General features: G+C 40.8%; 1 protein-coding gene across 1 annotated transcript in view; it reads right to left on the bottom strand.

Moving 5' to 3' along the window:
- DNAH6 (dynein axonemal heavy chain 6) overlaps positions 1-23471 on the bottom strand; it is a 381291-nt gene that overhangs the window by 187074 nt on the left and 170746 nt on the right. Inside the window, exons 51-54 of the mRNA XM_040418030.1 lie at positions 15357-15592; positions 13102-13363; positions 9491-9614; positions 8468-8664 (exon numbers count right to left, since the gene is read on the bottom strand). Of these exons, the coding sequence (XP_040273964.1) occupies positions 8468-8664; positions 9491-9614; positions 13102-13363; positions 15357-15592 (819 nt within the window). The remainder of the gene's footprint in view (positions 1-8467; positions 8665-9490; positions 9615-13101; positions 13364-15356; positions 15593-23471) is intronic.

The raw sequence follows: 23471 nt of genomic DNA, 5'->3' as shown, positions 1-23471 counted from the left end.
GGTATGGGGGGCTTGGTGCTCGTCCTCACTCACCATGCATGACTCGAGCCGGTACCTGGTGGCCGACGGTTCTTGATAGCCTCTCTATGGGCATGCAAAGGGGCTTGAGAGCCGGAGCTGGCTGACCAATCTTAGGTCCACAGTGTTGGCCTACACCCGTTATACACCCGCACGGTTTCTGCACTCCGATAATACCGTCTGAGTTGATATTCTGCATATTGTGCCCTGGCGACCACAGTTGATCGAACAGGTCTGTAATCTTCTTTGTGCACTGCATTTGCTTTTATGTATGGCCCCTGCGAGGGTCACTGTAATTTCCATGTGCCATGCTTGTCTTGTTACTTTGCAATAAAACGAGTTTAAAAAAAAAAAAAAAGTCCTTTGTGAACAAAGGAAGCATGGCTGATGAGAGGGCCCATAATCCTGGGGCAAGAGGCTGGCAACCAGGCCCCTCCAAAACCCAGTGGCGAGGTTAGTTTCGACACAGCTACCAACTCACAACTCTGTCTCTGGGCCACTCTGTGGTCTCTTCATGCTCCTGCTGCCACCTCCACACTATGTCACCTTGCCACTCTGTAGTCTCCTCATGCTGCTGCCACTTCGACACTGTCACTTTGCCAGTCTGTGGCTTTCTCATGCTGCTGCGGCCACCTCCACACTCTGTCATTGTGCCCCTCTGTGGTCTCCTCATGCTGCTGCCAAATTACTACTCTGTCTCTAGGCCACTCTGTGGTCTCCTCATGCTGCTGCCAAATCACCACTCCGTGGTCTTCTCATGCTGCTGCAACATCACTGGTCTGTGGTCTCCTCATGTTGCTTCCACCTCACCACTGTCACTGGGCCAATCTGTGGACTTCCCATGCTGTTCCCACCCTCCCCACTCCATGACTGGGCCACTATTTTGCCTTTTTGGCCTGGTTGACAATCATTTATTTGACCCTTCTTCTGATCTGTCAGAAGGAAGGAAAAATGAGACGCACCATGGATCCTGTCTTTGTAGCAGGCCTGTATGGTCCCATCAGAATTGGCTTATGATTTGGTAGCCAAAAGCAGGAGTAGGTACAAAACACAGAAGACGTGGCTTTAGCAGTACTGATGGATTACTGACCAAATGCTGACCTAGTGAATACGGATGATCAACAGACACAATCCGTTTTTCGGGGGGTTATTGTGACTGATCAGAGGAAGGGCAAACTAACCAGTGAGGTCAACACAAACTTACTGCTGACACCCTCTCCACTCTGTCAAGGAGGGCTCTACTTGTGTAAGCGTTTCATAGAACAGGTTCTGTAGACATCTATGTGAAATCAGCTGACGACGGTGTAAAAGGAGTGTGCTCTTTCATGCTACAATAGAATCTTGGGCCTCTGTATAGTTCCTTATACTTGGTGCTAACATTGACCTGTAAGGCTGAGTTGACACTTGAGTTATTTGGTCAGTTTTGGCCCCGTAACTGCCCAAATAAGTGAAGTGTGCAGTGATTCTAAGAACAACACCTGTCATGTGTGTGTCATACTGACTCACAGTATTGTGTCACTACCACAGCAGACTCCCTATGCATGTTACTGAAAGGCACATTGTTCTACACCACTGTACAGGCTCTCTGCAGCCAGAAATAAATTCGGATCAAATTGGATCTTTTTGGAAAATTCGGCGAACCAGCTGAATGGAATTTTTGAGAGATTCGCTCATCTCTGGTAGGTACGACAGGGAAGAGGTTCAGAGATTAGTTGAGTGGTGTGGAGATAGTAATCTGGTCCTCAATGTGGCTAAGACTAAGAATGTTATAGTTGATTTTAGGAAGGGGAGGAAGATGGCAGAAGAAAGAGCTTTACATTACAAGAGACCTAACATGGACTGTGAGCATGTCCTATTTGGTTAGGAAGGCCCAACAAAGACTGTTCTTCTTGAGGAAGTTAAAAAAAAAGGCAAAACATTCTACTTCATTCTCTCCTATTGTATCACATTGTGGTATGGAAGTGCCACTGTGGAAAATAGTTGAGATATGGCAAGAGCAGTTAAGACCACGCAGAGAATAGTAAGGGCAGAATTACCAAGTCTAGAGGAGTATGATTATGGATTCAACATACCCAGGACATGATTTTTAAAAATTTGTTACCATCAGGGAAAAGGTATGGGGTTCTGAAAGCAAGGACAAATAGATTGAGGAATAGTTTCTTCCCAAGAGCAGTGGTATATGTTAACACTGTGGGCTTATCTATATTAACCACTTAAGGACCACAGGTTTATACCCCCCTAAAGACCAGGCCCTTTTTTACAAATCGGCACTCCACAACTTTAGCGGTTTATTGCTCGTTCATGCAACTTACCACCCAAATGAATTTTACCTCCTTTTCTTCTCACTAATAGAGCTTTCATTTGGTGGTATTTCATTGCTGCTGACATTATTACTTTTTTTGTTATTAATCAAAATTTACCGATTTTTTTGCAAAAAAATTTCATTTTTCACTTTCAGTTGTAAAATTTTGCAAAAAAAACGACATCCATATATAAATTTTTCTCTAAATTTATTGTTCTACATGTCTTTGATAAAAAAAAATGTTTGGGTAAAAAAAAAAAATGGTTTGGGTAAAAGTTATAGCGTTTACAAACTATGGTACAAAAATGTGAATTTCCGCTTTTTGAAGCAGCTCTGACTTTCTGAGCACCTGTCATGTTTCCTGAGGTTCTACAATGCCCAGACAGTAGAAAAACCCCACAAATAACCCCATTTCGGAAAGTAGACACCCTAAGGTATTCGTTGATGGGCATAGTGAGTTCTTAGAATTTTTTTTTTTTTTGTCACAAGTTAGCGGAAAATGATGATTTTTTTTTTTTCTTACAATATCTCATATTCCACTAACTTGTGACAAAAAATAAAAACTTCCATGAACTCACTATGCCCATCACGAAATACCTGGGGGTGTCTTCTTTCCAAAATGGGGTCACTTGTGGGGTAGTTATACTGCCCTGGCATTTTAGGGGCCCGAATGCGTGAGAAGTAGTTTGAAATCAAAATCTGTAAAAAATGGCCGGTGAAATCCGAAAGGTGCTCTTTGGAATGTGGGCCCCTTTGCCCACCTAGGCTGCAAAAAAGTGTCACACATCTGGTATTGCCGTACTCAGGAGAAGTTGGGCAATGTGTTTTGGGGTGTCTTTTTACATATACTCATGCTGGGTGAGAGAAATATCTCGGCAAAAGACAACTTTTCCCATTTTTTTATACAAAGTTGGCATTTGACCAAGATATTTATCTCACCCAGCATGGGTATATGTAAAATGACACCCCAAAACACATTGCCCAACTTCTCCTGAGTACGGCGATACCAGATGTGTGACACTTTTTTGCAGCCTAGATGCGCAAAGGGGCCCACATTCCTTTTATGAGGGCATTTTTAGACATTTGGATCCCAGACTTCTTCTCACGCTTTAGGGCCCCTAAAATGCCAGGGCAGTATAAATACCCCACATGTGACCCCATTTTGGAAAGAAGACACCCCAAGGTATTCAATGAGGGGCATGGCGAGTTCATAGAATTTTTTTTTTTTTGGCACAAGTTAGCGGAAATTGATTTTTATAATTTTTTTCTCACAAAGTTTCCCTTTCCGCTAACTTGGGACAAAAATTTCAATCTTTCATGGACTCAATATGCCCCTCACGGAATACCTTGGGGTGTCTTCTTTCCAAAATGGGGTCACATGTGGGGTATTTATACTGCCCTGGCATTTTAGGGGCCCTAAAGTGTGAGAAGAAGTCTGGAATATAAATATCTAAAAAAATTTACGCAGTTTTATTCCGTGAGGGGTATGGTGAGTTCATGTGAGATTTTATTTTTTGACACAAGTTAGTGGAATATGAGACTTTGTAAGAAAAAAAAATAAAATTCCGCTAACTTGGGCCAAAAAAATGTCTGAATGGAGCCTTACAGGGGGGTGATCAATGACAGGGGGGTGATCAGGGACTCTATTTGGGGTGATCACCCCCCTGTCATTGATCACCCCCCCATAAGGCTTCATTCAGATGTCCGTATGTGTTTTGCGGATCCGATCCATGTATCCGTGGATCCGTAAAAAACATATGGACGTTTGAATGGAGCCTTACAGGGGGGTGATCAATGACAGGGGGGTGATCAATGACAGGGGGGTGATCAGGGAGTCTATATGGGGTGATCACCCCCGTCATTGATCACCCCCCTGTAAGGCTCCATTCAGACGTCCGTATGTGTTTTGCGGATCCGATCCATGTATCCGTGGATCCGTAAAAAACATACGGACGTTTGAATGGAGCCTTACAGGGGGGGTGATCAGGGAGTCTATATGGGGTGATCACCCCCCTGTAAGGCTCCATTCAGAAGTCTGTATATGTTTTGCGGATCCGATCCATGTATCCGTGGATCCGTAAAAATCATACGGACGTCTGAATGGAGCCTTACAGGGGGGTGATCAATGACAGGGGGGGTGATCAATGACAGGGGGGTGATCAATGACAGGGGGGTGATCAGGGAGTCTATATGGGGTGATCACCCCCGTCATTGATCACCCCCCTGTAAGGCTCCATTCAGACGTCCGTATGTGTTTTGCGGATCCGATCCATGTACCCGTGGATCCGTAAAAATCATACGGACGTCTGAATGGAGCCTTACAAGGGGGTGATCAATGACAGGGGGGGTGATCAATGACAGGGGGGTGATCAGGGAGTCTATATAGGGTGATCAGGGGTTAATAAGTGACAGGGGGGGTGTAGTGTAGTGGTGTTTGGTGCTACTTATTACTGAGCTACCTGTGTCCTCTGGTGGTCGATCCAAACAAAAGGGACCACCAGAGGACCAGGTAGCAGGTATATTAGACGCTGTTATCAAAACAGCGTCTAATATACCTGTTAGGGGTTAAAAAAATCGCTTCTCCAGCCTGCCAGCGACCGATCGCCGCTGGCAGGCTGGAGATCCACTCGCTTACCTTCCGATCCTGTGAACGCGCGCGATGACGCCAATCGGCGTTAGTGTAGCCTGGGAGCGCCGCAGCAATGACGCCTTTCGGCGTTAGCGTAGCGGTAAGTGGTTAAAGTAAGATGTGCATGATTGGCACACTGCAATTTTTGCAACTATTTATTTGCACAAGTTTTTACTATTATGGTGAAGTTATTGTAAGGATGATACTTAAGCACTTTTGATACGGTAGAATGGTATATTGTAGTGGTACATGATTTTGTAATTTCTTTTTCAATTTGTTTTCATGCTGCCAGCTATATCTGTGAGCTACAAAATTAATTTCATTGTATGGAAATACAATGACAATAAAGGTCTTATCTATCTATAATTAAGAAACTAATAGCAGGCTTCAGTGTGATCAAATAATCCTCCGTTCCAGCACAGTGGCCATCAGCAGTTTCTGCCAGACCAGAAGTGATGGGAACCTGTTCTTGGTCACAAGACTGCTGCAGCCAATCAGTGGTCTCAGCAGTTATGTGTGCAAGAATGGCTGGTCAGTAGCAGAAAGTAAGCCAGCTAATAGGTGGTATAAACCTAAGCCTGTATTACACCTGACGATTTTTTGGCAGATGATCGCTAACAAGCGTTAATATGAATGTTCGTTAGCAAATCATCTTGCAGTGTAATACTGCCGCCGATTGCCAGATGAACGGGCAAATGCCCATTCATTTGGCAATCTAAATCTTTTGACGTTAAAAAATTTAAATTTGCAGGTGGCAGATCGTGGTGTCTAATCAAGATCTCACACCGGCAAACCTCTATACAGCATGGGGACGAGCGATGGCATAGTGATCGCTCCCCCCCATGCTGCAGAGGTCTCCTCTGCTAGGGAGCAGGCAATTGCCGGGACAGTCAGTATCCACTTAGATAACTCTGATGCAGTTTTGGACTGTCTAGTCTAAGTTTACACTGTCTAAATCTTAGACAGCATTATTAAATCTGCCTCAATGTTATTTGCGGCACTTGTAGCTGCAGAAACTGGGTTTAATATACTAATACTGTTGAAGGCTTCTTCGTTGCCCATAAATTGACTGCTTAGTCTTATCTTATTTACTAACCAAGATTTAGGCTTGTACCAAAGCATTTAACTTACTTTTAGCATTACATATACTACAGACAAATTCTTATGTTTTAAACTGTCATATTATCTGAATTATTTTTAATGAAGGAAGCAGCAAACTACATTCAACATAGGCTTCTACTTGGATAAAATTATGTACATTATTAATAAAGTCGGATGCCATTCATTCATGACACCAGAATAAAATGGCCAAAGGGAAGCCCAGAAATGAAGTTATAAATTATCGAAGTCACTTAGAGCATTGGGGATTTGAGAAGAAAGCTGCAGAAGTGAAGCATGGATAATGTTAACTACTTGGAAAGCAACAGACTCTGGGAACCGCATCTATCTCTAGAAAGGGGCGCACAAAGTGAAGGAGAGCAGACCGCGCAAGCGCAGCCAACCTCCACTCCCTTCTATGGGACTGCCGAAAATAGCATTCTCTGTCCACTCTCCTTCACTTTGCAGGCTCTGTTTTAGGTGGGACCCACAACTATCAGACATTGGTAGCATATCCTAACAATAGGCCACCCATGATGGAGATGACACAACCCCTTTAAATATTCTACATCATCAGGAGTGATCTGCAGCCACTAAGCTTTTGTGCTGCGCTGCATGAGAATGTGTAAACACCAAGGATTCTTGTGCCACTGTCTTGTAAAGAAACAAAAGGGAAAAAGCTTATTTTTTAACTGATACAGTCTGTGACTGTTTCTTTAAATGAGAACCCCTGACCCCTAGGGATGGGAGAACTTGTGTTTTCAAGTTTGACGTACAAGGTTCACGTTATCTAAGAATTCCGTTATAACTTATGGTTTGTGATAGCGGAATCCATAACAAACTTCTTAGATAACTCGAACCTGAACCTTGTACGACGAACTTGAAAACACAAGTTCGCTCAACACTACTGACCACCCTCTTACAACTGTCCATGTGGGGCAGCTTGAGTCTGCCAGTCGCTTGCTTGAAATCCCCCTCTGTGATGCCCTGATTGGGCATAATGACAGGATTTGTCTTCATGAGACAACCCCTTTAACAACATTTTAGTTTAAAAAAGTTAATGCATAAATAAATCAATACAAGGGTAAGTCATATGTGGCCTAAAAATCCTGCATATGTATCACTGAGTTGTTTGAATGATAATACCTAATATTTCCATTATAAATCTTGGGTACAGTACAACTTAGAATCTTCTCATTTATGGTTTTTATATGCTCTTTATAGTGTCATATAAATTATCAAACAAGGACAAGTTTGACAGATTTGGAAGATTAATCTCCAAAATATCATTGAAGTAACAAGTCACAGTGTGGCTACTGTGGGCATGATATATATTTCTTCAGTTCCTGTGGTGACGTTAAACGCTTCATGAGCTCAGCCCAAGAGGAAAAGCCACAATGCAGAACATGAAACCTTGCCTAGGGAGATTTCAATATGACTAGTATAGATCTCTGGCTCACTACATGCTTCACTAACCAAAGAATGTGAATGTATAACTTTTCTACGCATTACTCTTTACCTGAAATAACGGAATACAGTATATTCCAACAATTAATTAAAATTGCTGTCTACTACATTTTATCGGATTACATATTAAGATGGTGATCACGACGCTTAAAAGAGATACTTATGACTACATCAGCATAAACAATTATGTAGAACTGGAAAATATAATTTACTGCAAAAAAAAGATTTCAAGCAGAAGAATGCTAAATGACTATATTCACTGGATTTAAATCCCCTTCTGCTCATCATGTAAACCATACTGTCCCACAGCAGTCTGCAAAAGGGATGGGTTTTCTGCTAATTTGTGCTAAACCAGTATTGCAGCGCAATTCTGAGGCCAGAATAGGGTAGAGCTTAATATGTCATGCAATTTGGGATTCAAATATCGGTATGCATGGCAATGTTCTGCAGAACAAGTTTCTCTACCTCCCATTGATCAGCAGTTATCACCAGGAAAAGCTGCGCAGTTGCTGCAGGAAAAATCTAATATTACATGCCAACCATTCAAAGGAATGGATGTTCATTGATGAATGAGCTGGGTTAGTCTGAACAGGAGCTCATAGAGGGTTGCACCTTTTATTATGTCCATAAGGCATAGAGACAAGGCTTACGTTAAAAGCATGAAAAAGGGAATTCATTCTCTGCAGGATGGCATATACAATAAAAAGTCTGTACAGTTTTTTTTCCCATCGTATAGATATTGTAGGTCATAGAATGAATTTATATGTTTTCTTAAAAGTAATATATGTAATAATATACCATAGTTCTAGCTGTATATTAGTATTGTACTCCGCACATTCAAATTAATTTAATTGAACTGTGAAGAACATAACTGTTTCATAAAGGCAAACATCCTCCTTAAACTCACTGTGTGAATCCAAAGTACTGAAAAGGAAGCCACAATGTATACTTACCAGTTGTCTATACACAGCAGTAAAGGCACCAAAATAGGCAACACATGCGGCAGCAATGAAAACATTTCCTATAACATTTGAGATCTCCTCTTCAAAATTTTCAATGCTTTCTTTCCACCGAACCTGTTCATCACCTAGTGCTGCCGTCAGTTTTCCTGCCCTGTTAAGTCGTGCTTGTGTAAGGGCCATTGTTTTAGCTAGAGTAAAAAATAAAACGCTTTTAAATTAACACATATGAAATTGGAAATACAAATATACAAATTATGAAAACATTAAATACATTCTGGAAAAATATATTTTATTATAAAGACAACACTTAATCTGACATGTTGCCATTAGGTCCTTCAACTAGAGCATTAGGCTTTGGGTCTCTCACTTCTATAATTGCATCTTAGCAAAAAAAATAAAAAAAATCTGATACAGTGAGACTTTTACAAATGACCACCTTTCTGATAAGACCACACACATCAGATTTTCAGTTCCATCGTATATTAATACTAGCCAACGTCTTAGAGAGGACTACCCAAATAGAAGACCATTTTTCAAATGCAATTTTGGGTGGTTGCTCAAAGAGGTAGTACTGTATTTACTTGCGGAAAATAAATAGCATACATAAAGAAATAAATAACTGAAAATAAATAAAATTACTCTTTCCCACATTTTTTATATACATAAAATGTCTTTTTTTCCCCCAGACAGGCATCCATCAATAATCAGATGCAATTTTGTATTAATATAACGTACAGTAAATAAATGAAATACGTGAATTTATGACATTTTGAATATGTCATTTTTCTGCAGTGATCCACAGCAGTATCCAAAGAAACTGAAATGTTGAGGTACCCATTAGAGTATAAAGTAATTCCCCAGAGTAACTGTGTAGTGGCATTGTTGGACAGTGGTAGATTAGTCAGATGCACTAGTAAAATGTAAACGTGCCATGAGTTAGTATGTTTGTTGTTACTGGTGCTTCCCCATTGGCACAGGAATGCCCAAGAGCAGAATGCAAATTTTACTGGTTACCAAGGGTTTCCTTTTCTCCGAGGCTTTTATCATATTGATCCTGCAACTGTTTAATTTGTTCTTCTACGTCTTTCAATTTTCTTTGCTTCTCTCTAAGAGTGGCCATAGTAGCATCAAGCTCAACCTAAAGAAATGGGAAAGCAATCTTAACATTTATAAGTCAAAAGGAACTAATAACGCTACAAATAAGACTTTATTTAATGCCTATCTTTACATGATGGACATGCATTCTACTTTCATTTTAAAACAACACTGATTTGAAATGTATGAAATACGTAGGATTAAAGAAGATTAACCACTTTCACTGCAAGGGGATTTTGTCCATTTTAAAACACTGGTAGCAAGACAAATTTCAAATTTTAACATGCAAATAAAACCTAAATAAAATAAAAAAAATCATATTAAACACCCAAATACCTGTATAGGACACCTGACACACTGGTAGAATGACCCTCAGCACTTTATACACAGAGACACCTTCATACAATTTTTTTCAAGATGTTAAATTGAATGTTAATACTAATGGGCTAAATTGAGACCCAAACAAAGTAATATGGAACACACACATTAAACGTCATGTTCAGAGCTGACAAATGCCACTTAGACCTAAATTTACATGAACATATCTTCATAAAATTACCAGAACTAGAGAGATCAAAAATCTGGTTTTAAGCTGAACATTTTAAAAAGGAAACAGCCTGTAAAATAGGTGTACTCCCAAAACCTATATATTTCCCGAAAGCAGCCAACATGAGGATGCCTTGCCTGGCTGTTAACCATGTCCACTTTCATATAACTTTGTGCAAAACAGGATTTTAAAAGATGCATCAAAACAAACTCACATCCAAGCAGAAATTTACGCAAAAAAAATGTAAAAAAAAAATATAATATACCAAAGGCATATACAATAAGTCAACAGTAGCTTTTTTCAAAAACATTGTAACAGGAGCCATATTATAGTTGGTTGTCATCCACAAAAAATATATACAACAACTGCAAATAGCAGCCATTTTACCAAAAGCTACATTTTCTAAGAGCACACAGCATACTATGTATAAAAACAGAACTTAATAACTAAGACACAATCACTGTCATGCTACTTTTAGCAAATAGTGATTATAAGCAGAAATTGCATGAAAATTAAGGCACCCTTAACAGTTGCATTTAGAATCCAGCAGCCTGATACGGGTGAGGATCAGACTACCGGAGCTCACTGTATTCAGCATTGCCGGATAGGACCACGTACTACCGTATCCCCATTGACTCAAATAGGATCCAGCAGAGAGTTGCCCACTTTCCGGCATAAATGCCAGGAATCAGCTTGTTGCATGCAAAATAGCAGCAGTGAGGAGTTAAACTGGTAAAGTTGTTCTTTCTGTGGAATAACAGGTGTCAATGTGTGCCCTTATTTAAGGTAGGAGGGCAGCAAATGCTGCACATGTTGGTTATAGTGCATTTCCATCTGAAATACTGGGCAAATGGGTTGTTCCAGAAATTGTTCTGATCAAGAACATACTTTAATCAAAAAGTTGATTGGAGAGGGACAAATATAAAAGAGAAGTGCAGCAAATTATAGGCTGCTCAGCTAAAATGATCTCAAATGTGGCAACCAAAACTTGAAAGACACGGAAGGAAGTAGGGAACTACTATGTACTGTATGTACTACAGATGGTACTTTTGGTACTATTGTTATTACTATTACTGTAGAGTATAACAGGTACTGCTAGCGAAGTGGTCTGCATATTTTATATTAAAGATAAGATATGTACAGGATAGGGACAGTGCAAAATCGAAACTTTAATGCTGTTTGTTTGTAGTATGTTTAGTGTGACTTATTTGACACCGCAGTCTAGACACTGGTAAATGTCTTGGTCTTGGCATCAATAAATGGCCTATTTTGAAGTAGATAAGATGAGCAAACACTTATTTTTTAAATCCTTTTTTAGAAGAAAGATACCCCCCATAATTGACACTCAAAGAGCAAGTATGTTCTCTGATTTACAGGGGAATTCATAACATGCACAAAAGTCCAAGTTACCCCTCCCCCTGGTGTTATGTACTGTTATGGTCTCTCCTCCACCATTCTCCTCCTCCACGCTGGTTGAGATTATAGCCAACAGAAGGGGGGGCTATTTCAAGCTGCTGTATCTCAGACTGTAAAGCAGCTACAGATATAACCTAGGTCCTGTTTTAAAGGGAACCTGTCACTGGGATTTTGTGTATAGAGCTGAGGACATGGGTTGCTAGATGGTTGTTAGCACATCCGCAATACCCAGTCCCCATAGCTCTGTGTGCTTTTATTGTGTAAAAAAAAACGATTTGATACATATGCAAATTAACCTGAGATGATTCCTGTCCCTGAATCATCTCAGGGACAGGACTCATCTCAGGTTAATTTGCATATGTATCAAATAGTTTATTTTTACACAATAAAAGCACACAGAGCTATGGAGACTGGGTATTGCGGATGTGCTAACAACCATCTAGCAACCCATGTCCTCAGCTCTATACACAAAATCCCGGTGACAGATTCCCTTTAATGCCAAGACTAACAAAACTGGGGTCATGCTACAAATCAAAATATAGCTGGAGATAAAACCTTTATAAACTGGGTAGTAAGTGAGTGCTGCAGGTATATGGAGTTCCCATCTCACCAGATTTTATTTCTAGCTGTATCATGGCTAGCACCCAGTCAGGTTTTAAAGCCCATATCTCTAGCTGTTATATAGCCTGAGATAGAGCTGTTGTAGTAAGGACATATCATACTAAAGCGCAACCCTGCTAGGGCATATAAAAGAAGTCCTTGTCAGGGAAAGGATCAAATTATGTCTACTATTTTTCTCAGGACGCCAAAACTTTTAATTGAGCTCAGATGTGTAGAAGGGGTTTGACTATGTCTGAATAAATCTTTAGTAGTGGAAATTGTGGATTTATAGATTTGTAGTGTCCTTCGAAAAATCATGTTCACGTTTAACCAGAACTGCACAGTATATGTGTAATCACATTACTGACCAGTCATCTTATAGCATGCAGGAGAAGTTGTAAATTATGGATTTAGAAAGGACTGGACAGTAGTGAAATATCTAACACAAAATTCAAAATGTGCAAAATGTATTTATGCGATTTTAAAATGATTAGAGGAAACTGAATCAATCATGCTTAACTAATGCAAAAAATAAAAAAGTTAGACCAGCACCTTGGATAAATCTGAATTGCATTACTTCTATACTTAATATATGAATATTAGAAGCTCTTTGCGCACATTTATTATCAAAATTGTGTTAGACCCATCTACCAGCAACAATGTGGCTTCCAACAGATGGGTCCTACACTATCAGACTTGCATCTCCTTGGCCTAAGCCTACAAAATTCAGGGCAATATAGAATCCAGCTAAATTATATTCAGATTAAAAGCCCTGGGCAGCTGGCCAGGAGTGCAAGGTCAAAATGGAGTCAGCCACCCCCCAAATGTACAATGAAAAAACCTTAGACAAGCCCCTCCAAGCAATATAAAAAAGTACAGGTGCATGCTACCATGTGCGTCTGCAATGCAAAAGCAAACAACCACTATATGCAGTAGCACACTGCTCTATGTGCATGTATAACGATACCTGTGCAGCTGCCAGTTTTTGTTTCTTTGGTTCAACTTCTTTTACCACTCTAGAATAGAGATCCATGGCTCTAACCCACATACACATGGACCGGCATGCTTTAGAAACTTTTTCCACTTTCTCTGGTATAAAGTTTGGATTGGAAATATATTTATGAAGTTTCAGCAAAATTTGAGGCTTTATGTTTTCCTTATCATATTCCATAAGCCTTTTTAGGAAATTAGAGTCTCCCAGAAGTTGCTTTGCAGTAGTCCAGTCTGGCCTAAAACATAACTAGAAATGTAACATATGGCAATACACAGAAAAAATTATATTCAGGTCAAATATTTGAAATTCAGGAATTTACAGAAACAGGCTACCATGTTCTCCTCTGATAATTACTATACAGTGTGAACATTGTGTTTTATCATACCGAATACAGTATATTGGGCAGTTATAACTATAAATGTAATAGTGGATCACACTGATTTTGAACTCCATACAAAGTTTGCTATAAAGAATCATATACGCAGAAAGGAGAAAAGTTTCTTCCAGCACTTGTATAAAATTCAAACCTTTTATTACCTTAAAAAAACATTGGTGATTCAGCACAGACACTCGCCCGTTTCAAACAATACAATCCATGTGAATGAGTGAGTGTCCGTGCTGAACCTCCAAGTCATAATAAAAAGCGCAAATTTTAAACAAGTGCTGGAAGAAAGTTCTCTTTTCTGGATATCTGTGGTTTTCTGTTCCAGTCCAGGATTTCCTCCTGTGCACAGGTCTTGCTAAGAGGTGGTGAGCTGACCTTTTTGTTTTTGCTTTGTTTACAAAAAAACATATACCTCCAGGATGTGTGAGCTTAACCCCTTAAGGACTCAGCCCTATTTCACCTTAAGGACTTGGCCATTTTTTGCAAATCTGACCAGTGTCACTTTATGTGGTGATAACTTTAAAACGCTTTTACTTATCCAGGCCATTCTGAGAAAGTTTTTTCGTCACTTCATAACACTGGTAAAATGGAGCCAAAATAATCATTTTTATTTATAAAAAAATACCAAATTTACCAAAATTTAGGAAAAATTGGCAAATTTCCAAGTTTCAATTTCTCTACTTCTATAATACATAGTAATACCTCAAAAAATAGCTATTAGTTTACATTCCCCATATGTCTACTTCATGTATGGATCATTTTGGGAATGCCATTTTATTTTTTATTTTTTTTAATCAGGGATAAATGTGGTTTTTTATTTTTACTTTTTTTAACATTTTTTTTACCCAGACCCACTTGGTTCTTGAAGATCCAGTGGGTCTGATGTCTGTATAATACAGTACACTATATAGTGTACTGCACTGTATTTCACTCACACTTTGTCTGAAAAGATCTCTGCCTTTAGCACAGATCTGTTCAGCACCATGGACAGCAGGATGCCTGAGAAGGCGTCCTGTTGCCATGGGAACCTTCCCCGTCTGCCACAACTGAGCACACGGGGAAGGGAGGAGGGCTCCCTCCCTCTGTCACCCCATCCTGTCCGGGTGCTGCAAAGGCACAGCAGCTCGCTCCCTCTTCACCTCTGCACAGATGTCTGCCGTTTGAATTGGAGTGTCACACTCTGATTCAACCGCTCGGCCATCCTGAAAATAAACGGGGCGGGCGGAAGTTCGCGCACCCGCCCCACAGTGCCGCCGCAGGGATCAGAAACTTGCATAAGCGCTAAAAACCGCAGGTCTGAATTGACCTGCGGTTTTTAGCGATCGGCAATGCGGGGGGGATCACAGGACCCCCCTAGGCATTGTCACAGGGTGCCTGCTGAATGATTTCAACAGGCACCCTGTTCCAATCACTGCCGGCCGTGCGGCAGTGATCAAAACTACACAGGACGTACCGGTACGCCCTGGGTCCTTAAGGACTCGGGAAACAGGGCGTACCGGTACGCCCTAAGTCCCTAAGGGGTTATTAACTTTTGACAATCCTAGTTTGCTACAAATCCCCCCACCCCTTCCTTCCATGAAATGCTAATCACAGGCTTGGACCTTCTGCAATATGCCATTATCTCCAAAGGAACCTGACAACCAGCGTTGACTTCCCGTGTAGCACCATCACAGAGGAACAGGTTTTTTATATAATGCAAGGATGTAAAAAAATCTTCCTGCACTGAGGGATGCAACTTGTGACCACACTATCCCCAATCTATCAATTTAGCATTCCCTGCACAGTACTCCCTAGAGTCCTCCAACATATGAAATCCAAGAAAAAAAAATACTGCATTCCTTACTTGGCATTTAATAGAATACTTATGGCTTCCATAACTGTCATGACCAAATCTGGTGGGTTAGTAAAAACTCTGATTTCAGATATGTCTGCTTTATCCAAGGAGTCCAAAGCTTTATTTGCAGCATCTAAAGCGGGCATTGCCTCATCAAGGTCTCTTTGGGCATCATCAGCAATTGCCTGAGTTTCTTCTGCTTTAACTTTTGCAACGGCCTCATCCTCTTTCACAATGCGCCGCACCTGCCAAGGTATAGAGAGCGTAGTTATTCTAAAAACTGTCTAAAATACTGCAGAAAATCTAATTATGACATATGAATTTAGAAGAATACATCCTAGGAGATCCAGTAGAATAGAAAAATATTATTATCTCTTAGCTCTCTACCGTGTGTTGCTTCTTTCTTTTTTTTTTATCAAATAATTTTTATTGATTAAAAGATTTTTTTTTTATAAAACATGTACAAAACAAGTGCACTTCAGATCACAAGATACAAGTCATTCGGATTCAAAAAGACATCGTGTAGACAATTCAATCATAATTAGTCAAAGAATAAACTGAGTACAATCCCACAAAAACAACAAATCCCTCCTTCCTGAGACATAAAACATAACAGTCTTTAGCCAATATAACCCGTACATAGATAGCAGCAGGTTAGAATAGCATACATTTCTTCAGTGTCAGTTAATGAGAAAACACGGGCGGTGGCACCCCCCAGGGGCAGCGGCAGCATTCCATCAATAGTCTCCACTCACCCAACACATTGAGCAATGTTATCCCATAATGCGTACTATGCCTCTATTAAGAGCCAGCCAAACCGTGTGTTGCTTCTGATGCTAATAAGATTTCAGACCTACTCACCTATGTTATGAATGATTTGCACTAAAGAAGAATGTTCTGTGCAAAGAAAGAAGGGGCACATGAAGCCTAAATATTTCATATGCAGAATACAAAGCTAATGAGCCTCACTGAATATAGATGAAACTATTTAGTGGAAAGCAGCATAGAATATTTTTGTCTTGAAACCAAATTTGCATTTCTTTTTCAAGATAATAAAATGTGAATGCCTCCAAAGCAAAAATGATATTATGTCAATAACAATATTAAAGGTGTGCTGCATTTAATGTAGGTATAGACTTTACATACAATACTGACATTTCCCTATGGTATGATTGGAGTGTTTGGTAATTCAGCAGCTGCACAAATGAAACTGTTACAACTCAGAATGGTTATTGTATTTGCATACGGAAAAGGATACCAGCAAAGTACCGTAAATGAGAATTGAAAAAATCTCAGCTATACACTGCATATACTCTCGTTGATAAAAAAATAAATAAAGGACCAAGAAGGAATTGAAGGAATCAAATGAAATGTGCGAATGTAAATATATATATACAAACCGGATTCCAAAAAAGTTGGGACACTATACAAATCGTGAATAAAAACTGAATGCAATGATGTGGAGGTGCCAACTTCTAATATTTTATTCAGAATAGAACATAAATCACGGAACAAAAGTTTAAACTGAGAAAATATACCATTTTAAGGGAAAAATATGTTGAATCAGAATTTCATGGTGTCAACAAATCCCCAAAAAGTTGGGACAAGGCCATTTTCACCACTGTGTGGCATCTCCCCTTCTTCTTACAACACTCAACAGACGTCTGGGGACCGAGGAGACCAGTTTCTCAAGTTTAGAAATAGGAATGCTCTCCCATTCTTGTCTAATACAGGCCTCTAACTGTTCAATCGTCTTGGGCCTTCTTTGTTGCAACTTCCTCTTTATGATGCGCCAAATGTTCTCTATAGGTGAAAGATCTGGACTGCAGACTGGCCATTTCAGTACCCGGATCCTTGATGTTGTGATTGATGCAGAATGTGGTCTGGCATTATCTTGTTGAAAAATGCAGGGTCTTCCCTGAAAGAGATGACGTCTGGATGGGAGCATATGTTGTTCTAGAACCTGAATATATTTTTCTGCATTGATGGTGCCTTTCCAGACATGCAAGCTGCCCATGCCACACGCACTCATGCAACCCCATACCATCAGAGATGCAGGCTTCTGAACTGAGCGTTGATAACAACTTGGGTTGTCCTTGTCCTCTTTGGTCCGGATGACATGGCGTCCCAGATTTCCAAAAAGAACTTCGAATCGTGACTCGTCTGACCACAGAACAGTCTTCCATTTTGCCACACTCCATTTTAAATGATCCCTGGCCCAGTGAAAACGCCTGAGCTTGTGGATCTTGCTTAGAAATGGCTTCTTCTTTGCACTGTAGAGTTTCAGCTGGCAATGGCGGATGGCACGGTGGATTGTGTTCACTGACAATGGTTTCTGGAAGTATTCCTGAGCCCATTCTGTGATTTCCTTTACAGTAGCATTCCTGTTTGTGGTGCAGTGTCGTTTAAGGGCCCGGAGATCACGGGCATCCAGTATGGTTTTACGGCCTTGACCCTTACGCACAGAGATTGTTCCAGATTCTCTGAATCTTCGGATGATGTTATGCACAGCTGATGATTATAGATGCAAAGTCTTTGCAATTTTTCGCTGGGTAACACCTTTCTGATATTGCTCCACTATCTTTCTGCGCAACATTGTAGGAATTGGTGATCCTCTACCCATCTTGGCTTCTGAGAGACACTGCCACTCTGAGAAGCTCTTTTTATACCCAATCATGTTGCCAATTGACCTAATTAGTGTTAATTGGTCTTCCAGCTCTTCGTTATGTTCAAATTTACTTTTTCCAGCCTCTTATTGCTACTTGTCCCTTTTTGGGATTTGTTGACACCGTGAAATTTTGAATCAACGTATTTTTCCTTTAAAATGATACATTTATTCGGATTAAACGTTTGATCTGTTATCTACGTTCTATTACAAATAAAATATTGACATTTGCCATCTCCACATCATTGCATTCAGTTTTTATTCACAATTTGTTTAGTGTCCCAACTTTTTTGGAATCCGGTTTGTGTATATATATATATATATATATATATATATATAGAAAAAAGAAAAAATGATGAGCAGCACACACTTTGCAGAGGTGCAATCCCTTGGGTAGATCACGGACTTGATCCAATGAGATATATATGTAGAAGAATCCAAGGCAGCACACGAATAACGGTGAAAAAAGTGGTGTTTAAACACCACTTTTTTCACCGTTATTCGTGTGCTGCCTTGGATTCTTCTACATATATATATACAGTGGAGGAAATAATTATTTGACCCCTCACTGATTTTGTAAGTTTGTCCAATGACAAAGAAATGAAAAGTCTCAGAACAGTATCATTTCAATGGTAGGTTTATTGTAACAGTGGCAGATAGCACATCAAAAGGAAAATCGAAAAAATAACTTTAAATAAAAGATAGCAACTGATTTGCATTTCATTGAGTGAAATAAGTATTTGAACCCCTACCAACCATTAAGAGTTCTGGCTCCCACAGAGTGGTTAGACACTTCTACTCAATTAGTCACCCTCATTAAGGACACCTGTCTTAACTAGTCACCTGTATAAAAGACACCTGTCCACAGAATCAATCAATCAAGCAGACTCCAAACTCTCCAACATGGGAAAGACCAAAGAGCTGTCCAAGGATGTCAGAGACAAAATTGTAGACCTGCACAAGGCTGGAATGGGCTACAAAACCATTAGCAAGAAGCTGGGAGAGAAGGTGACAACTGTTGGTGCGATTGTTCGAAAATGGAAGGAGCACAAAATGACCATCAATCGACCTCGCTCTGGGGCTCCACGCAAGATCTCACCTCGTGGGGTGTCAATGGTTCTGAGAAAGGTGAAAAAGCATCCAAGAACTACACGGGAGGAGTTAGTTAATGACCTCAAATTAGCAGGGACCACAGTCACCAAGAAAACCATTGGAAACACATTACACCGCAATGGATTAAAATCCTGCAGGGCTCGCAAGGTCCCCCTGCTCAGGAAGGCACATGTGCAGGCCCGTCTGAAGTTTGCCAATGAACACCTGAATGATTCAGAGAGTGACTGGGAGAAGGTGCTGTGGTCTGATGAGACCAAAATAGAGCTCTTTGGCATTAACTCAACTCGCTGTGTTTGGAGGAAGAAAAATGCTGCCTATGACCCCCAAAACACCGTCCCCACCGTCAAGCATGGGGGTGGAAACATTTTGCTTTGGGGGTGTTTTTCTGCTAAGGGCACAGGACAACTTATTCGCATTAACGGGAAAATGGACGGAGCCATGTATCGTGAAATCCTGAGCGACAACCTCCTTCCCTCTGCCAGGAAACTGAAAATGGGTCGTGGATGGGTGTTCCAGCACGACAATGACCCAAAACATACAGCAAAGGCAACAAAGGAGTGGCTCAAGAAGAAGCACATTAAGGTCATGGAGTGGCCTAGTCAGTCTCCGGACCTTAATCCAATCGAAAACCTATGGAGGGAGCTCAAGCTCAGAGTTGCACAGAGACAGCCTCGAAACCTTAGGGATTTAGAGATGATCTGCAAAGAGGAGTGGACCAACATTCCTCCTAAAATGTGCGCAAACTTGGTCATCAATTACAAGAAACGTTTGACCTCTGTGCTTGCAAACAAGGGTTTTTCCACCAAGTATTAAGTCTTTTTTTGTTAGAGGGTTCAAATACTTATTTCACTCAATGAAATGCAAATCAGTTGCTATCTTTTATTTAAAGTTATTTTTTCGATTTTCCTTTTGATGTGCTATCTGCCACTGTTACAATAAACCTACCATTGAAATGATACTGTTCTGAGACTTTTCATTTCTTTGTCATTGGACAAACTTACAAAATCAGTGAGGGGTCAAATAATTATTTCCTCCACTGTATATAGGTCCAGAAAAACGGGCGGCACTCCAAGAGGTAAAAGAAAGAAAGTGAACCTTTATTCACCCAGGTGGTGCAACGTTTCGGCTCTACACTTGAGCCTTTTTCAAGCAATGATACAACTCAAATCACAGCATTATATACAGGTGAAGCAATTAGCATATCGACATGTGATTTCACGCTCCACCCAGTGGGTGTGTTACAAATCATAACAATCATATGTGAACACAAATATAAACATAAACATGTTTATATTTGTGTTCACATATGATTGTTATGATTTGTAACACACCCACTGGGTGGAGCGTGAAATCACATGTCGATATGCTAATTGCTTCACCTGTATATAATGCTGTGATTTGAGTTGTATCATTGCTTGAAAAAGGCTCAAGTGTAGAGCCGAAACGTTGCACCACCTGGGTGAATAAAGGTTCACTTTCTTTCTTTTACCTCTTGGAGTGCCGCCCGTTTTTCTGGACCTACACATTGGGGTAAGAAGCCTATTCCCCTTGGGACGTGCACCCTAACCTCAACTGATTTTGTACCAGTGCCGCCTTTTTTCCTTGGTATATATATATATATATATATATATTGTAACGGGATTTGCTTACGGGATCACCGTCTCCTGGGATAGACAGGCACTGTAGGCACACAAAACACAGTCCAGTCCAGGCAAGTATGGTGCAACTGACCGCAGCCAGTTTTATTTGGCTTTTGCCGGCAGAAATATTGAGCAAAACAGTGCCACATAAAAGAAATACCTGGCCGTCTGGCCACTACGTCTATACGTGCAGCAGTTCCTAACTACAGGAAACTGAGCCTTATGCCCAGCACCATAAACCAAAACACATGGTTGCTTTGTACTCATATCAGCGCTTTTCCCAGGAGCAGACCTCAGCTAGTGAGCTGCCTGCCCTTTTGTAGTCCACCCAGGTGCTCAGGTAATTAACCACGTTCACCATGAATACCTGGAGTGGCTAATTGGAGCAAGGACCCACCCAACTCTCCCTACTCCAAGGAGCCAGGCCCTTCTAACTAGGTTTTTGATAAAACCTTACACACAGCAACCTTTCCTTGCTGTTTCAATTTCCTGGATGCTATTTAGAACGTATAAGACAGGAACCTAGGTATAATGTAGACTCCTTCTACCACTTCCCCCTGGTCCTGTCACTATATATATATATATATATATATATATATATATTTTTACAGAGTGAAAGGATAAATTAATTGAAAAAAACTGTATAATTGAAAGAAGGCTCTAGTACCCTGGTGGACCACCTCTAGCCTGGATACAAGATGAGATACGGTTGGGCATGGAGACATACAGGTTCAATATGGTATCTTGCTGTATATATCACAGCTGGTCCTCTAAATTCTTGATTGGCAATAAATCTAGCACCCGGGCAGAGACATTTCTGGGAAACCCTAGCTGTATATAAGCCAGTATGAAACTCGGCCATGAAAGGCAACACATTAGGCTGCAGGATGTCATGCACATATCACCGAGCTGTCTCCCTTATATCATTACTAGGTGTAAATGACTTTCATATGCGAGGGCTCCCCAGATCATCACACCAGCAGTTGCGGCAGTGTGTCACTCCACAGAAAAGGCAGGATTGAAGTGTTCACCATGAGGCCTCCATACTCGAACCAGACCATCATTACTATACTCACTTCCCCTAACACTTCCTTGACTCCTCCCTTCCCTGATCCCATGCCAGTATTTATACAACCCAGCCTCCTACAAAACATCTTGTTACATCCTTTGACCACTGCAGACAACTAAAACTAATCATTTGGTTTTCATTTACACCCTCACTTGTTAGCCGCCGCTGAAATCTGTGAGCAAATCTGTATGATTTTTCTACAGCAATTCCTCTACATGTGGACATACCCTAACAGTGGTGTTGTGCTGTTTGGATAAAATTCTAAACTCCAAATAAAAGTCTAACTCCACTGAGTGATTTTTTGTCAGGGGTTCAAAAACATCTTCTTTTTGCCAAATTAACTGCATTAACGGGCTTCTATCACCCCCCAAAACTCATTTTTCATTTTTGGGCATATTAAAATCCTTATTGTAAGACTATTCCCTATATAGGGCTCTTACCTTGTTCTGTGGCTTCGTTTCATAAAAAATTGATCTTTTAAAATATGCAAATTACTTCACTACCAGCAAGTAGGGCGTCTACTTGCTGGTAGCCGCCGCATCCTCCTTTTAAAAAAATGCCCCCTCCTCCAGTTGATTGACAGGGCCAGCGAGCGCTCTCCTCCTCCGGCTGAACCTGTCTGCAATTCAAATCCCACGCCTGCGCCTTACGTGTCTTCATTCGGCGCAGGCGCTCTGATAGAAGCGCCTCTAAACCCGAAAGAGAAGACGTCATCGGCGCAGGCGCACTGAGGGAGTGCTGAGGAAGGGAGCGTCCTTCTCTCAGAGCGCCTGTGCCGAATGAAGACACGTAAGGCGCAGGTGCGCCTGCGCCTTACGTGTCTTCATTCGGCGCAGGCGCTCTGATAGAAGGGCGCTCGCTTCCTCAGTACTCCCTCAGTGCGACTGCGCCGATGACGTCACCTCTAAACCCGAAAGAGAAGACGTCATCGGCGCAGGCGCACTGAGGAAGTGCTGAGGAAGCGAGCGTCCTTCTCTCAGAGCGCCTGTGCCGAATGAAGATACGTAAGGCGCAGGTGCGGGATTTGAATTGCAGACAGGGCCAGCCGGAGGAGGAGAGCGCTCGCTGGCCCTGTCAATCAACTGGAGGAGGGGGCGTTTTATTAAAAGGAGGATGTGGCGGCTACCAGCAAGTAGACGCCCTACTTGCTGGTAGTGAAGTAATTTGCATATTTTAAAAGCTCGATTTTTTTAATGAAACGAAGCCACAGAACAAGGTAAGAGCCCTATATAGGGAATAGTCGTACAATAAGGATTTTAATATGCCCAAAAATGAAAAAAGAGTTTTGGGGGGTGACAGAAGCCCTTTAATTTATTTTAACAAGATCCTTATTCACTATCTGAAAAAGATTGCTGCTAAGGGACATTTCAGCCCTACTTTTCTAATATAAATAAAGATTTTCCCTAAATAACGTATACTTCAAAAATGTTCCCTATCCCCATCCCTAGAAATTTGTAAAAAAAAAAAACGACAAATACAGTCCTGATCAAAAGTTTAAGACCACTTGAAAAATGGCAAAAAATCATATTTAGCATGGCTGGATCTTAACAAGGTTCCAAGTAGAGCTTCAACATGCAACAAGAAGAAATGGGAGTGAGACAAAACATTTTTTGAGCATTCAATTTAATGAAAACAAT

This window comes from Bufo bufo, chromosome 2 (assembly GCF_905171765.1).
Source record: "Bufo bufo chromosome 2, aBufBuf1.1, whole genome shotgun sequence".
NCBI lineage: Eukaryota > Metazoa > Chordata > Amphibia > Anura > Bufonidae > Bufo > Bufo bufo.
Note: the sequence above shows the minus strand (reverse complement) of the source record. Positions and strands in the feature narration are given on the sequence as shown.